This window comes from Pongo pygmaeus, chromosome 9 (genome assembly GCF_028885625.2).
Source record: "Pongo pygmaeus isolate AG05252 chromosome 9, NHGRI_mPonPyg2-v2.0_pri, whole genome shotgun sequence".
NCBI classification, from domain to species: Eukaryota; Metazoa; Chordata; class Mammalia; order Primates; family Hominidae; genus Pongo; species Pongo pygmaeus.
Window position 1 is genome coordinate 40,988,816 of NC_072382.2, and position 17,472 is coordinate 41,006,287.

Consider the following 17,472-nt stretch of genomic DNA (forward strand, 5'->3'; position numbering starts at 1 on the left):
TCTGAGTGAATTTTCTTCTGATAAGATGCTCTTTTTGATTCTGTATACGAAATGAACCTGCTGGTCGCTGGCTTTCTTTAATTAAAAAACTTAATAAGCCAGCACTGTTTCTGTGCCACACATAAAACAAAAATTATTATAAGAAACGTGACTAATTTGCAGTCATTCAGAATGCTATTATAAATGGCAAAATTCATAGTTTTAAAAGTTATGAAGAGTGATTTAACAATGCCTGTAGAGAAAAACCAAGATACAGTTTTTAGGCCAGAAATTCTTTATCCTGGACACACTAAATATTTACCGGGCAGGTTGTTAAAAGTATGTATACTAAGTTCACTTCCCAGGCCAATTAAAACTGATTTTCTGGAACTGTGATCCAGGAAGTATTAAAAAGCCCTCTGGTGATTTGAATGTGTAACCAGAGTTGAGAACTCCTTATATAGGCACTGAGGACTGGCCACCGATGTATCCACTACTGAAAACTCAGGGCTTCATTTCTTCAGGATATGTGTCAAGGCACTGAGGTTGCAAAATAAGTGTTGGCACATTAGTATCACTTTTTGATTAATTCTGGCTTTATTTTATTTCTATTTAATTCATGAAAATGAAAACCCAATTCAAAAGAATTGTTTATGGGCAAGCTACAGATTTGAATGCAAAGCTTGCTCAACTGAAGCAAATCTTATGTGACAACATCAAAAGGCAAAAAAGGAGATTGAGTAAACTTGTCACTGTTATAGGAAAAATAAATAAAATTTATAGTATTCACTAATGATGGGTCAGGATAGAATCTCTGAGTGTTACTAACATTCTAAATTCTGAGTGTCAAAATTTTATAGATCTTGAAATAGTAGTCTATATGTTCTTTAAAAATTGAAATTTTCAGAATAATGGCAAAAATTGTTATTTTTTATTATGAGATTTTTGCTCATCATAAATCCTCCTATGTATTTGAATTCCAAGCTATACATTTCTTAATTTCTTAACCTCAGAATATTATACTCACCCATTACATTAAAAACCAAACATGAACTTTTTCTTGAAAAAAAAAAATGCTAGTATTTTTTTAGAAGAACACAGCTTACCTTTGGAGAGAGGGAAAGGAGTAGGTAAATACTGATTATCAACTTACCCAAACAAAAATCGCTGAGGTCAGCAAGAGAACATCTCAGCACAGAATCGTTTTTATTCTCCTCAGTATTAACTGAAATAAAATAAGACACTTTGTAGTTTTGGGAAATAAAAGCATAACAACAGAAAAATAACCATGGTGATAGATGGACAAATGATGGCCAAACATGAAATTTTTTAACTTAATGAGTTAAAATTAGTTATTTAAAATTTCACCTTTTTTTCCTTTTTTTTTTTTTTTTTAAGAGACACAGTCTCGCTGTCACTCAGGCTGGAGTGCAATGGCACGATCTCGGCTCACTGCAACCTCCACCTCCCGGGTTCAAGCGATTCTCGTGCCTCAGCCTCCTGAGTTGCTGGGACTATAGATGTGCACCATCATGCCTGGCTAACTTTTGTATTTTTAGTAGAGACAGGGTTTCACCATCTTGGCCAGGCTGGTCTCAAACTCCTGGCCTCAACTGATCTGCCCACTTTGGCCTCCCAAAGTGCTGGGATTACAGTCGTGAGCCATTGTGCCTGGCCTAAAATTTCACTTTCAATAAGAGAAAAAAGAAACACCTATATTATGTTTTAATATCCTCATCTTCTTGAACGATTTGCCACTTTACATAGTAGACATATTTGTAAGCTAACTACAATATGTAGTGATTTCACAATAGCATTGAAACAGTAATTTTGATATTTTTTCGTTATCCAGAAAAAGAAGCAACCATATGGAATCATAAGGGACTGCATTCTTATAAGAAAAAGCAACAAAAGGATTGAAAAATAGAAACACGGCTGGGTGCAGTGGCTGACACCCGTAATCCCAGGATTTTGGGAGGCCAAGGAAGGTGGATCACGAGGTCAGGAGTTTGAGACCAGCCTGACAAACATGATGAAACCCAGTCTCTACTAAAAATACAGAAATTAGCCAGGCATGGTGGTGTGTGCCTGTAATCCCAGTACTCAGGAGGCCGAGGCAGGAGAATCACTTGAACCTGGGAGGCAGACGTTACAGTGAGCTGACATCGTGCCACTGCACTCCAGCCTGGGCGACAGAGCGAGACTCCAACTCTAAAAAAATAAAAAGAAAAACATACCCTATGCACAACACTGCACAACAGGGAGCTTGGTAGTATTTAAATTCTTAACTCTTATAAAAGGGAGTTGTCTAAAGGGATAGTGTGTGTCTTAGTGGGCAAATGTGTGTAGAAGAGTGCCTAAGGGTAGCCACAACGTTTCTTTGTGTGGCACCTTGCTGGTATGTCTCTAAAATTCAGCCCTTGCACACCAGTCTTGGGTTGCCAACACTTGTCCAACTAAATCTTTATGCCACCAAATCTTCACTGCTTTATTGTCAGTTGTAAAGTCTTCAGCCTTTATTTTTAGAAAACTGAGTTTATTACTGATGATATTTTCTATTTGAATACTGGTTATAAGTTCTCGCCAGGAATGTTACTCATCAACAAGAGGGATGCAAACAGTGGCCAAATGCACCAGTGATTCATGTAGCTGGGACTTCCACTGCGAACAAATGTTAGGTCCAGACTCCATGGGATTGGCCACCTTCAAGGCAAGGAAGAAATAAAACACATCTGGCCAACAAATGGCATGGTGTACTGGTATCCTTTCTATGCTAGCCTCCTTCCTGAAGAGCTCTATAAAACTGGTCCAATGGAAAAAGGAACGAAAGAAGTGTTTGGAAAACACGTAGTTTTTATAAATTGAACAAGACAATAGGAATTGCTGCTCACCTTGCTCTGCTTTGTCAGTGGAGATTAAGGTTATAGATGTGGGAGCCTGAGATTCACTCTCGGTTGACTGGAAGAGGGAAGTAGACTGGCTCAAGCTCTTTGAGTAAGCGTAGCTCTGGGCGAGGCAAGGCAGGGATCTCCGAGACGGTTTTAACGAAGTTTCTTTTGTTATCTCACTCTTGCTTATATTCATACCTGCAAATCCAAAATGTTGAATTTTAGCAATAAAAAATCAATCAGTAGAGGTCAATAAAAAGTTTTAATTCGTGTGATACCTGTTTCAGGAATGAACTATTGAAAAGCACCACCTAGATATTAGAAATAATTGAGTTAGTTTTGTTTATATTTTGTCAAGGAGAGTGTTTGAGATTTTTGTTAAATAGTTCTGAGACATAAACATCTCTGTTTCCTGTTTGAGCTTTCACTACTCTTTTAAAAGTTCTGTGAAAAAAGAAACTGATGTTTAAGTTCATTTGGGGAATTACGACAACAATTATTTGGATACTCTTTGAATAAACCTTATGATTTAGGCTTTCAAATAGCAAAATAAATAAAACCTAATATATAAACATTGAAATTACTAAATGGGGCCCTTCAATGCCCTTCAACCAAACTAGTCCTCCAAAAGCAGAAGTGCTCCTACACTGTGTGATCCAGGAAAGAATGGCTCCACTTCCCCATCTCCATTCCTCTTCATCCCATAATGTCAATCCCGGGTCACTCCTCTCCCTTGGCACTCTAAACCTCAGTGTCTCTGGACACTCTCACTTCCAACATCTGCTACCCAGACTCTCTCACTATGTCCCTGGGAACTCACATAAAACATCAGAAAATCCACTTAATATCCTCCTTAGATTTTTCTGTGGATCACCCATTTCCCTCCATAATTTTACCCAAACCTGGCACTGCACCATATCCCCCCAGTGACACTGCTTCTCTTGCAGCCACCTCCAGTGGAGGCTCTTTTCTCCTCTACAACTTCTTATCAACTTTACTTGAGGTGGAGTAGATATCGTTATTGTACCTAATTACCTGTCTCAGTTCATTCTTCATGCTTCCTCTCTAAAAATCAGTATTCAAATTCCTGTCATTAAACTATTCTTCTAGTCTTCTTTATTACTGTCATTTTCATTTACCAGTTCCAGGTTATTTCCCATCACTTAAAAAGAATTTAGCTTTTAACACTACTCTTTTGCTTATTTTTTGCTTAACATCCACTGTCATTCATATTATATACGTTATTTTATTTCTGTATACCTCCCTAGAATGCAAGCTCTATAATGACACAGGAGCCAAATAAAACACTTTTCTTTATAAATTATCCAGTCTCAGGTAGTTCGTTATTACCTGAGACTGAATAATTTATAAAGAAATACATTATCAATGTGAAAACAGACTAATACATATGGTAAATTGTACAAAGCTGCTTGATCATGAATCACTCCCTAAAAAGTTTCTTATTGACACCTGAGTTGAGATGTTGGCTATGTATGCTGTCTGCATAATGTGAATAAAACCATGAACCGCTCCCCCCACCACCCCGCTCACACCCAGTGTTGCGTTTGGACTTCACACCACATGAGGCAAAGGGACTTTTTATTGTGGAGTGCCTATTACATGTCAGATTTTGTGGTTGGTGCCTTTATTTATTCACTTTGAGGATATTTATGTATTTTATACAAACAAATGACTTAAAATGTTCTCATTTTAAAAGGTTTTAAATTATAGAAGTAAATAGAATTAAAAATTAAAATTTGTTTTACTCTGATTCTTAAATTCCAGTCTCTTCTCTAAATGAAATGAATGTTATCAGTTTATTGGTCTTTGTCTATGTATTCATATATGTAACTATGTATAAAAATAGTTTTCTTACAAAAATGAAATTATAGTTTGTCACATTATATATTATGTCTTAGGTATTTTTTCCATCTCAATACATACAGATCTATCCCAGACTTTTTGGAGTTAAACATTTTTAAAAGCTTTATTGATATATAACTCACATACCATAAAATTGACTCCTTTAAGTGTGCAGTTTAGCTCTTTTTAGTATATGCACAGAGTTGTGCAAACATCACTCTATATGGCTTTAAAACGCTTTTATTATTCCTCCAAAAAGAAACATCATACCTCTTCGCAGCCAATCCCCATTTCCTCTTCAGCTCAGTCTCTGGAAACGACTAACCTAATTTCTTGCCTCCATGCATTTGCCTATTTTCTCCCACTGTATGAGTTGTCTTTGCACTTTAATGATTGTGTTCTTGGAAACACAATGCTTTTAATTTTGATAAAGTTCAATTTATCTATTTTTTTCTTTAGTTGTTTGTGCTTTAGGTGCTGTATCTATGAAACCATTATCTAAATCAAGGTCATGAAGATTTACTCCTATGTTTTCGTCTAAGAGTTTTAGACTTTTAGCTCTTAAATTTAGGTTATAATCCACTTGTAGCTAATTTGTACATGGTGTGAAGGTAGGCTCCAACTTTATTCTTTTCCATGTGGATATCCAGTTGTTCCTGTACACATTGTTGAAAATGCCATCGACTTGTCTTGGCACCCTTGTCTACAATCAATTATCCACAAATTTATGGGTTCATTTCTGAACTCTCAATTCTAACCCACCAATCTATATGTCCATTCCTATGCCAAAACCACAATGTCTTTAGTATTGTAGCTTTGCAGTAAGTTTTAAAACCAGAAAATCTGAGTTCTTTACTTTTGTTCTATCTTTTCAAGATTGCTTTGGCTATTCTTAGTCTTTTGTATTTCTATATAAATTTAAGGATCAACTTGTCAATTCATGCAAAAAAGGCAGCTATGATTGATTTTTTTTTTTTTTTTTTGAGACAGAGTTTTGCTCTTGTTCTTCAGCTTGGAGTGCAGTGGCGCGATCTCAGCTCACTGCAACCTCTGCCCCTTGGATTCAAGCCATTCTCCTGCCCCAGCCCCCCAAGTAGCTGGGATTGCAGGTGCCCGCCATCATGCCTGGCTATTTTTTTTTTTTTGTATTTTTAGTAGAGATGGGGTTTCACCATGTTGGCCAGGCTGGTCTTGAACTCCTGACCTCAGGTGATCCACCTGCCTCGGCCTCCCAAAGTGCTGGGATTATAGGCATGAGCCACTGCGCCCAGCCGGCAGCTGTGATTATGCTAGGGATTCCATTGAATCTATAATCACTTCGGGACTAAGTACTGCTGTCAGCTAGGTGACCTGTAAATATTTTCTCTTAGTCTGTAGCCTATATTTTCATTATCTTACTAGTGTCTTCGAAAAAGCAGAAGTTCTTAATTTTGACAAAATCTATTCTGTGATTGTTTTATGGTTCATGCTTTTGGTCAGGTGTTTTAAAAACTTTTCTTTATATAAGTTTTGCATATTGGTTAGCTCCTGCTCTCTTTTGGCTATTGTAAATGCAAGTTTCTTTCCCATTGTATTGAAATTATAAATAATCAATTGGATTATTTTAAACAATTGAGTAAAATACTGGCTTTAGCACTGAGGTACAAATATTTTTTTCAAGCTAAGAATGTACTACTCACTTTCCAGTTTATTATTTTTTTGTTCAGTAGTGTGTTGAATTTTTTCAAAGTTTATATAATTTTATTCCTTAGCTATCTTAATATGTTGAACTCCATTAATGGATTTTCTAAAATTAAATCCTCTTTTCATGCCCAGAAATCAAAAACAAAACATACTTTGTCTTGATTAATTGTTTTAAATATGTTAAATTCTAATTCCCAATATTTTATTAGGATTTTTGTAATAATACTCATATATGAGTTACGTGTATGTGTTTAAATCAGACTTATGCATGTTCTCACTTATAAGTGGGAGCTAAACACTGAGCATACATGAACATAAACATGGGAAGAATAGACACTGCAGACTACTAGAGGGTGGAGAAAGATGCAGGTTGAAAAACTACCTATGGAGGGGCTGGCCAAGACAGCCAATTAGAATCAACTAGTGTTTCTAGCTCTTATCCTGCGAGGTGCTGTGAAAGAGGGGCCTGCAGACCATCACTGCTCAGCCCCCTGGACTCAGCTTCTTTCCTAGGGGTATGTACAAGGGTCTAACCTCCCACTTTGCTGGAGTTGCAGCCACTTTTGCCAGGAAGCCTGGGTATCAAAAGCTCTTGGAAACCTTGGGTATCAAAAGCTCTTTCCCACTCTCTTGGAAAGAAATAGAAGGGGTAATAAATACAGCACCTACAACTGAAGTACCCAGGTACATGCATTGAGATTCATCAAGAAAACAAGCCTATCAATGGAGAATGGAGAAAATCAAGACAGGATGACTATCTGACTACCCACCCTCGAGTGACACAGAGCCAGGGGAACCTCCCACTCTCAGGGAAGCAGTGAGTGAGTGCGTGACCCTGGGGACCCACTCTTCTCTCATGGATGTTTGCAACCCTCATGTTAGAAGATCCCCTTGTGAACCCACTCCAACAGGGCCTTCATTCTGACAGGCAGAGCTATGTGGAGTCTTGGCAGAGCAGCCACTTGGGCACACGTGGAGCCCCAAGAGCTTTTGATACCCAGGCTTCCTGGCAAAAGTGGCTGCAACTCCAGCAAAGTGGGAGGTTAGACCCTTGTACATACCCCTAGGAAAGAAGCTGAGTCCAGGGGGCTGAGCAGTGATGGTCTGCAGGCCCCTCTTTCACAGCACCTCGCAGGATAAGACCCACTGGCTTGGAACCCCAGCCTGCCACAGGTATCAGTGTTACACCTCCCTGAGACGGAGCTCCCACAGGGAGGGGTAGGCTGCCATCTTTGCTGTTTGGCAGACTTAGCTGTTGATGCCTTCTGGCTCTGGGGAATCCAAGGTGATTGGGGACTGGAGCTGTCCCCTGGAATACTGCAGCAGTTCTACAAAGAAGCAACCAGAATGCTTTTTCCACCACTGGGCGAATCTCCTAACTGAGGTCTATAACCAGCCCTGCCAGTGTTTTCCAGTCAGCAACTGTTCCAAAGCTCCCTGAGACAGAACTCCCAGAGAGAGGTGAGGACTGCCATCTTTGTTCTTTCACAGTCTTAGCTATTGTTGCCTTCGAGTTTTGGATAGTGCAAGGCAACGAGAGGCTGGAGTGGACCCCCAACCCAGCTCTATGAAAAAGTGGCCAGACTGCTTTGTTATGCAGGTCCCCAATCCTATTCCTCCTCACTGGATAGGACCTCCTGACCAAGGTCCCCAGCCACCCCTGCCAGTGTGTTGGGGCTGGCAGCAGGTCCATACCTCCCTAGGATGGAGCTGCCAGAGGGAGGGGCAGGCTACCATCTTTACTGTTTTGCAGCCTTCACTGTTGATACCTTCAGGTACTGGAAAATTGGAGGTGATTAGAGACTGGAGCAGACCCTCAAACATATTGGAGCAGTCCTATGGAAAAATGGCCAGACTGTTGGTTATGTGGGCCCCTGATCCAGTATCTCCTCACTGGGTCCAACCCCTGCTGGGACTATTGAGCCAGTAGCAGCTCTGTAACTCCCTGGGACAAAGCTCCTGGTGCGAGGGGCAGGTTACCATCTTTGCTCTCTAACAGCACTAGCCCTTGCAGTCTCCAGGTTCTGGAGAATCCACGGGAACAGTGGCTGGTCTGGTCCCTCGGCACAGAGCACCCATCTACCGGAAAAGTGGTCAGACTGTTCTCGACGCAGGTCCCAGTCCTCACTTCTCCTCACTGAACAGGACTGCCTGACCTGGGACTTCGGCACAATCTCCCTGCCCCCACATGACCACTGCAATCAGAGGCAGCCTAGCAATTAAAGGAACAATCACACACACAGATGAGAAAGAACCAATGCAAGAACTCTAGCAACTCAAGTGGTTGGGGTGTTTTACCTCTCAAACAACCAAACTAGTTCTCCAACAAGGGTTGTCATCCAGGTTGAGTTGACTGAATTGAAATAGAATTTAGAATATGAACAAGAACAAATATCATCAAGATTTAGGAGAATCGCAAAACCCAATCCAGGAAACTAAGAATCACAATAAAATGATACAGGAGTTAACAGGTGAAAGAGCTGGTGTAAAAAAGAACCTAACTGATCTAATAGAGCTGAAAAAAAACACTACAATAATTTCACAATGCAGCAGCAAGTATTAACAGTAGAACAGACCAAGCTGAGAAAAGGATGTCAGAACCTGAAGACTTAAAGAAGATAGTCAGACAAAAGTAAAGAACAAAGAATAAAAAAGAGTGAACAAAACCTCTGATAAATGTGGGATTATGTCAAGAGGCCAAATCTATGAATCACTGGAATCCCTAAAAGGGATGAGGAGAAAGCAAACAACTTGGAAAACATATTTCAAGGTATTGTCCATGAAAATCTCCCCAACCTTGCTAGAGAGACCAATAGGCAAATGCAGGAAATACTGAGAACACCTGAAAGATTCTACACAAGACCATCTCCAAGAAACATAATCATCAGATTTTCCAAGGTTGAAATGAAAGAATGTTAAAGGCAGCTAGGGAGAAAGGGCAGGTCACCTACAAAGGGAACTCCATCAGGCCAGCAGTGAACCTTTCAGCAGAAACCCTGCAAGCCAGAAGAGATTGGGGCCTGTATTCACATTCTTAAGGAAAAATATCTTCAACCAAGCATTTCATATCCGGATCAAAAAAGACAAAGAAGTACATTACATAATGGTAAAGAATTCAATTCCACAAGACCTAAATATCCTAAATATTTATGCACCCAAAATAGGAGCATCCAGATTCATAAAGCAAGTTCTTAGAGACCTACAAAGAGACTTCAACTCCCATACAATAATAGTGGGAGTCTTTAACACTACCCTGACAGTATGAGATCATTAAGGCAGAAAATTAACAAAGATATTCAGGACCTGAACTCAACATTGGACCAAATGGATCTGACAGATTTTTACAGAACTCTCCACCCCAAAACAACAGAATATACATTCTTCTCATTACTATATGGCACATACTTTAAAATCGACCACCCAACTGACCATATAACAACCCTCAGCAAATGCGTAAGAACCAAAATGATACCAAACACACTCTTGGATCACAGCACAATAAAAATAAAAATGAAGACTTAAAAAATTGCTCAAAACCATGCAATTACATGAAAATTAAACAAGCATTTTCCTGTGTGACTTTTAGGTAAGTGAAATTAAGGCAGATATCAAGAAGTTCTTTGAAACTATTGAGAACGAAGATACAACATGTCAGAATATCTGGGACACAGCTCAGGCAGTGTTAGAAGGGAAATTTATAGCACTAAATGCCCACATCAATAAGTTAGAAAGATCCCAAATTAACAACCTAACATCACAACTAAAAGAACTAGAGAAGTAAGAGTAAACCAACCCCAAAGATAGCAGAAGACAAGAAATAACCAAAATCAGAGGTAAACTGAAGAACGAGAGATAACAAACCATTCAAAAGATCAACGAATCCAGGAGTTTGTTTTTTGAAAAAATTAATGATATACATAGGCCAATAGCTAGACTAATAAAGAAGAAAAGTGAGAAGATTCACGGAAACACAATCAGAAATGAGAAAGGGAATGTTACACAGAAATACCGACCCCACAGAAATAAAAGTAACCATCAGAGAGTACTAATGAACACCTCTACGTGCACAAAATGGAAAACCTAGAAGAGATAAATAAGAGGGCACACATTACACCCTAAGACTGAATCAAGAAAAAATTGATTCCCTGAACAGACCTGCATCAACAGAACAACTGATTTCCTGAACAGACCAATACTACAAAATTGAATCAATAATAACCTAACAACCAAAAAAACCCCAGAATCAGATGGATTCACAACCACATTGTACCAGATGGATAAAGAAGAGCTGATAGCATTCCTACTGAAACTATCAACAAATTGAGGAGGAAGGACTCCTCTCCACCTCATTCTGTGAGATCAGCATCATTCTGACACCAAAATCTGGTAGAGGCATAACAAAAAAGATAACTTCAGGCCAATATCCTTGATGAACATTGATGCAAAAATCCTCAACAAAGTCCATGCAAACTGAATGCAGCACATCAGAAAGCTAATATACGATGATTAAGTAGGCTTTATCCCTGGGATTCAACGTTGGTTCAACATGCAAATCAATAAATAAGACTCATCACATAAACAGAGCTAAAGGCAAAAATCACATTTTTTTTTATTATCTCAATAGATGCAGAAAGGCTTTCAATAAAATTCAATATTCCTTCATGTTAAAAACTCTCAATAAACTAGGCACTGAAGAAATATACTTCAAAATAATAAGAGCCATCTATGACAAACCCACAACCAACATCATACTGAATTGGCAAAAGCTGAAAGTATTCTCACTTGAAAACAAGCACAAGACAAGGATGCCCTCTCTCACCACTCCTACTCAACATAGTATTGGAAGTCCTGGCCAAAAGAATCAGGCAAGAGAGGAAGAAATAAAGAGAATTGAAATAGGAAGAGAGGAAGTCAAATTTTCCCTGTTTGCTGATGACATGAAGAAAACTCCATAGTCTCAGCCCCAAAGCTCCTAGAGCTGATAAACAATTTTAGCAAAGTTTCAGGATAAAAAATCAACATACAAAAATCACTAGCATTCCTATACACCAACACCAGCCAAGCCAAGAGCCATCAGGAACACAATCCCTTTCACAATTGCCACACAAAAAATACCTAGGAATACAGCTAACCAAAGAGGTGAAAGCTCTCTAAATGGAGAATTACCAAACACTGCTCAAAATCAGAGACAACACAAACAAATGCAAAAACATTCCATGCTCAGGGATAGAAAGAATCATTATCATTAAAATGGCCATACTTCACAAAACAATTTACATACTCAGTGCTATTCTATCAAACTACCAATGATATTCTTCACAGAATTAGAAAAAAACTATTCTAAAATTCGTATGGAACCCAAAAAGGGCCCGAATAGCCAAGGCAATCCTAAGCAAAAAGAATAAAGCTCGAGGCATCATGTTACCCGACTTCAAACTATACTACAGGACTGCAGTAACCAAAGTAGCACGATACCAGTACAAAAACAGACTTACAGACCAAAGGAACGGCATAGAGAACATGAAATTAGGGCACAAACCTACAACCATCTGATCTTCAACAAAGCTTACAAAAACACACAATGTGGAAATGACTCCCTATTCAACAAACAGTGCTGTGATAACTGGCTAGCCATAAGCAGAAAATTGAAACTGGACCCCTTCCTTATACCATAAACAAGAATCAACTCAAGATGGATTAAAAACTTAAAACACAAAACTATAAAAACCCTGAAAGACAACCTAGCCAATACCATTATGTACGTAGGAACTGGCAAAGTTTTATGATGAAGATGCCAAAAGCAATCACGCTAACAGCAAAAAATTGGAAAATGGGATGTAATTAAACTTCTTCGCAGGGAAAGAAACTATCAAGAGAGTAAACAGACAACCTATATAGTGGAAGAATATATTTACAAACTATGCATCTGACAGAGATCTAATATCCAGCATCTATAACAAACTTAAAGTATTTTACAAGAAAAACTCAAACACCCCCATTAAAAAGTGGGCAAATGACATGAACAGGCACTCTTCAAAAGAAAATATACATGTGGCCACCAATTATGGGAAAAAAAGCTCAATATCACTGATCATTAGAGTAATACAAATCAAAACCACAATGAGATACCATCTCACATCAGTCACAATACTTATTATTTAAAATGTCAAAAAATAACATGCTGGAAAGGTTGTGGAGAAAAGGGAACACTTCTACACTGTTGGTGGGAATGTAAATTAGTTCAACCACTGTGAAAAGCAGTTTGGTGATTCCTCAAAGAGCTTAAAAAAGAATTACTATTCAAACCAGCAATCTCATTATTGGGTATATACCCAAAAGAATATAAATCATTTTACCATAAAGGCACATGCACGTGAATGTTCTTTGCAGCACCACTCACAATAGCAAAGACAAGGAATCAAATTAAATGTTCATCATTGCTAGACTGGATAAATAAAATGTAAAATGTGGTACATATACAGTATGGAATACTACACGGCCATAAAAAGAACAAGATCATGTCCTTTGCAGGAACATGGATGGAGCTGGAGGCCCTCATTTTTAGCAGTCTAACATGGGAACAGAAATCCAAACATCACTTGTTCTCATAAGTGGGAGCTGAACAATGAGAACACATGGACATATAGAAGGGAATAGACGCTGCGGTCTACTTGAGGGTGGAGGGTGGCAGAAGGGAGACAAACAGAAAAATAACTATTGGGTACTGGGCTTAGTACCTAGGTGGCAAAATAATCTGTACGACAAACCTGTGACACGAGTTTATCTCTGTAACAAACCTACACATGTATCCCTGTACCTAAAATAAAAGTTAAAGAAAAGAAAACTACCTATCGGGTATTGCTCACTACCTGAGTTATGGGAGCCATACCCCAAATCTCAGCATCATGCAATATAACCATGTAACAAACCTGCACATATACTCCTGTTATCCAATACAAACGTTGAAATTAAATAAGCAAATCTGGTTTAGGCTTCAAAGTTCTACATGGTTCATAAAAAGAATTTAGATATTTTCCTATGTTTTTAGGAGCTAGCACTATACTGCCCAGTACAATAACAATCAGTCACATAAGGTCTTTTAACTTTAAATTACAATTAAATGAAGTTAAAAATTCAGTTCCTCAGTCATCGTAGCCACATTTCAAGTGCTCATTCAATAGCCATATGTGGCTGATCACAACCATACTGAACATCACAGATGTAAAATATTTCTACTGCCACAGAGAGTTCTGGGTATCACTGACCTACAAGTCAATTAGCATTGAAACTATCTGATCCTTAAAGTTTGGTAGATTCTCCTATGAACAAATGTGCACATGGTCTTGGTTGTGGGTGCAATTCCTTGAAAATTTTTGTTTTCTATACATCTGTTTAAACATTGTAATGCCTCTGGAGTCAGTTTGGACAAAAAGTATTTCCCCATTTTAGCTTTCAAATTGATTTGCATAGAGTTATTTCTCCTTTGTCATTTCTTATTTTGTATATCTGTGATTACTCCTTTTATATTATGCTAAATAATGGTTTATCTATTTCATTGATTTTTTTCCCCAAAGGAGCAGTACTTCATGGATTGCTTTTCTGTCTTCTATTTAATTAACTTCTTTTTTTCTTCTTTCTTGGTATTTGTTTTGTAATTATTTTTCTAACTTCTTGAGTTAGGAATTAAAATTTTTAATGTTCATCCTTCCATTTCTATTGATGTCAAGTATTTAAAGCTTTAAATAATCGTCCTGACAACACTTTAATTGTATGTCAAAATTCTGATATGTGATGTTTTTATCATTATGTTTCAGAATTGTGCAATTTTAGTTATGTTTTCCTTTTTCAAATAAAATTCGTTTAGGTTTTTAAATTTCAAGGTAGAAGATCATTTGCAAGGATATAAGATTTGATATGTATACACACAAACACATATGTAGACACATATATATATATGATCTACCTTATCCATTGAAGCCTTTAAGACTTTTACGTTTTTAAAAAAAACAGTTGCTTAGGCTGGAGTGCAGTGGTGCAATCTTGGCTCACTGCAAACTCTGCTTCCTGGGTTCAAGTGATTTCCTACCTCAGCCTCTCGAGTAGCTAGGATTACAGTTATGCATCATCATGCCTGGCTAATTGTTTTATTTTTTATTGTTTTGTATTTTTGGTCAAGACTGGGTTTCGCCATGTTGGCCAGGATGTTCTCGATCTCAAACTCCTGGCCTAAAGAGATCTCCCCACTTTGGCCTCCCAAAGTGCTGAGATTACAGGCGCGAACCTCCGTGCCTGGCCAATACTTTTACTTTTTGTCCTCTTGGTGTGTCTTGCCTTGAAAGAAGTGTATTAACTTTCTATTAGTGTGTTAGTATCTATCTCTTTGCATTTCCTATAATTCTATTTTATGAAGACAGGTACTTTGTAATTGATACTGATTTATTTATAACTGTTACATTTTCATTGTGAATTTTAAGCATTGTCATTTTTAAGCATCAGGTGGCTTCTTTGTCTTGTTTAATGAATCTTAGCCTGAATTTTACCTTGTCCAGTATCAGAACTGCAGCCTTTCTTTCTGATTCACTTTTTTATGTATGTCTCCTGTATACAGCACACAGTGGGTTTTACTTTGAATACAATATAAATGTTTTATTCTTTTAATAAGGTGTGTTAAATCCATTTACATTTATTAATATGAATTACACATTTGGTCTCAAATCTGTCACATTAGGTTTTATTTCCTGAGTTTTTCATATTTACTTCATCTCTACATGATATATTTTTTTTTGTACTTTTGGAATTTAGGAAATTTTGGATTTCTATTTTAGGGGTTATCTTTATATGAGTATATTTTATAATGTCCTTATCTCCCCCTTTCCTTACTTAGAATTCTACTATTTGGTATTAGCTTAAGTGATAGCCATTGATCCCATCTAAAAACACTACAGGAAGAAAGGGGTTTGCTTTCTGGTTCCAGTATGTTTGCTGGACAGTTTCCTGCAGCACTCTCATATTCTCCATTGTTGGTTTCCTGCAGTGCATGGCAGCCAGTAGTATCAGTGGTCAGCAGCAGTAGCACCCCTGCCCCCACCTGTGGTAGTTATATAGTAGAGTTCCTCCAGAAAAACACCTCTCAATGAATTGCTCTTACCAGCACCAGAGAGGAAACCTTTCTAGCAAGCTTCACCAACATGGCACTACTGTGACTTCTCAGTGACCCAGTGAGCCATGGCTGTGCCCTTCTAGCAAGGTCTACGACTCAGCTCTGATAATGGGGGAGAGGATGTTCTTCCTAAGGCAATCTATCTGAGTCCTAACGTAGTGGCTTCTCTTTATGTCTGCTCTTCCTATATTCTTTAGAGTTCTCGTTCATTTTTAATAGCCAATCCCTCATTATTCCTATCCTCTTTTACAGTTAACAATTATATTAAACTTTCTGGTTTCAAATTACTATGTTGTTTCTCACTTTTCATTGAACCCAGACTGATAAACACACACACACACACACACACACACAAATTCTACCCTTGTTTCTTCATCTGATTTTGTCTTAGATTGATCATCTCTTGGTTGGATGAAGCTGCTTCTCTGACTGACTCCTCGGGAAGGGCTTAAGGTTACAATATCCTCTGAGTTCTAACATGATGAAAACTATTTTCATATGATCTCCATACCTGAAGAACAGTTTGATGAGATATAAAATCCTTGCTCCCATTTTCTTTCCTTGAATTTCCTGAAAATATTGCTCTACTTTTTCTTGTTTTGTACTTTGCTATTGAGAAATCTGATGCAAACCTGACTTTCTTCCCTTTGTAAACAATTGCTTTTTTGTCAGAAGCTTAGAGGATTTTTTCCTTAGAGTTTAATAGTTTTACTACAATATGTTTTGGAGTTGACCAATCTAAATCAATTTTCCCGGAAAGAATTTAGGCCCTTTTCAATATATAAGTTTGTCTTTTTTTTGATTTTTGGGAAGTGTTAATCTTGTTAAGTGTTAATTCTGTTATACTGTCTTGTTTATATTCTTCAGGGCCTCCAATTATGAATGCAGACACACACACACATATATATATATATATATATATGTTGAATCTTTGTTGATTATGTTCAATACCTAACAATTACTTTCTGATTTTTGTACCTTTTATATGATTCAAGGAACTTTTTTCATATCTATGATCCACATCTATGATATGGTTTGTGTCGCCACCCAAATCCCTTCTTGAACTGTAGTTCACATATTCTCCGCGTGTCATGGGAGGGACCCAGTGGGAGGTAATAGAATCATGGGGGTGGTTACCTCCACGCTGTTCTCATGACAGTAAGTTCTCATGAGATCTTATGATTTTATTAGGAGCTTTCTTCACTGCTTCAGTCTGCATTTCTTCTTGCTGCTGCCATGAGAAGAAGGATGTGTTTGCTTCCCCTTCTGCCACTATTGAAAGTTTCCTGAGGCCTCCCCAACCATGCTGAACTGTGAGTCAATTAAACCTCTTTTCTTCATTGATTACCAAGTCTCAGGTATGTCTTTATTAGCAGTGTGAGAATGGTCGAATACAACTAGTATTACTAGTTGTATTCAAGTTAACTCGAGTTGTTGTGCAACAGCTGTTTGCTGATTAGTCACTGGTTTTGGCAGTATAATTTTCAGCAGTAAAAATGGTTGTATGCTCATCTGTTTTTCTTCATATAGAATATTTTTATGGATACTGATCACTATTTCCCATTGATTTTGAAATGTCTTATATTTTCCCAGACCAGCAAAAGCAAGAGGTTCCATTTTGGTGGGAAACTTGGGCCATGATTTGGCATGATGAAATGTAGTCTCTAACATGGGCCCAGAGGGGTCTGCAGCATATCCCCAATCTTCTCACAGTTCCCACTAGGCTGTAGTTCAGCTGATTCAGACAGCTAACAGAATCATTCTTGTTAACACTGCCATCAAGGTGCAGGTGGAGGGAGGCGCCTGTAAATACAGGTGGATGGGGTGTTCCTAGGATCCTGGATTTCCAATTTCATGCTGATCTTGAACTTGTTGTTTGGAGGTGTGTAGGATTGCTTG

General features: G+C 38.0%; 1 protein-coding gene across 1 annotated transcript in view; it reads right to left on the reverse strand.

Moving 5' to 3' along the window:
• The window catches only part of ANO3 (anoctamin 3), a 327,529-nt gene that overhangs the window by 213,358 nt on the left and 96,699 nt on the right, over nt 1–17,472 (reverse strand). The window contains exons 2-3 of the mRNA XM_054440329.2: nt 2,871–3,065; nt 1,133–1,204 (exon numbers count right to left, since the gene is read on the reverse strand). Coding sequence (XP_054296304.1) covers nt 1,133–1,204; nt 2,871–3,065 — 267 coding nt within the window. The remainder of the gene's footprint in view (nt 1–1,132; nt 1,205–2,870; nt 3,066–17,472) is intronic.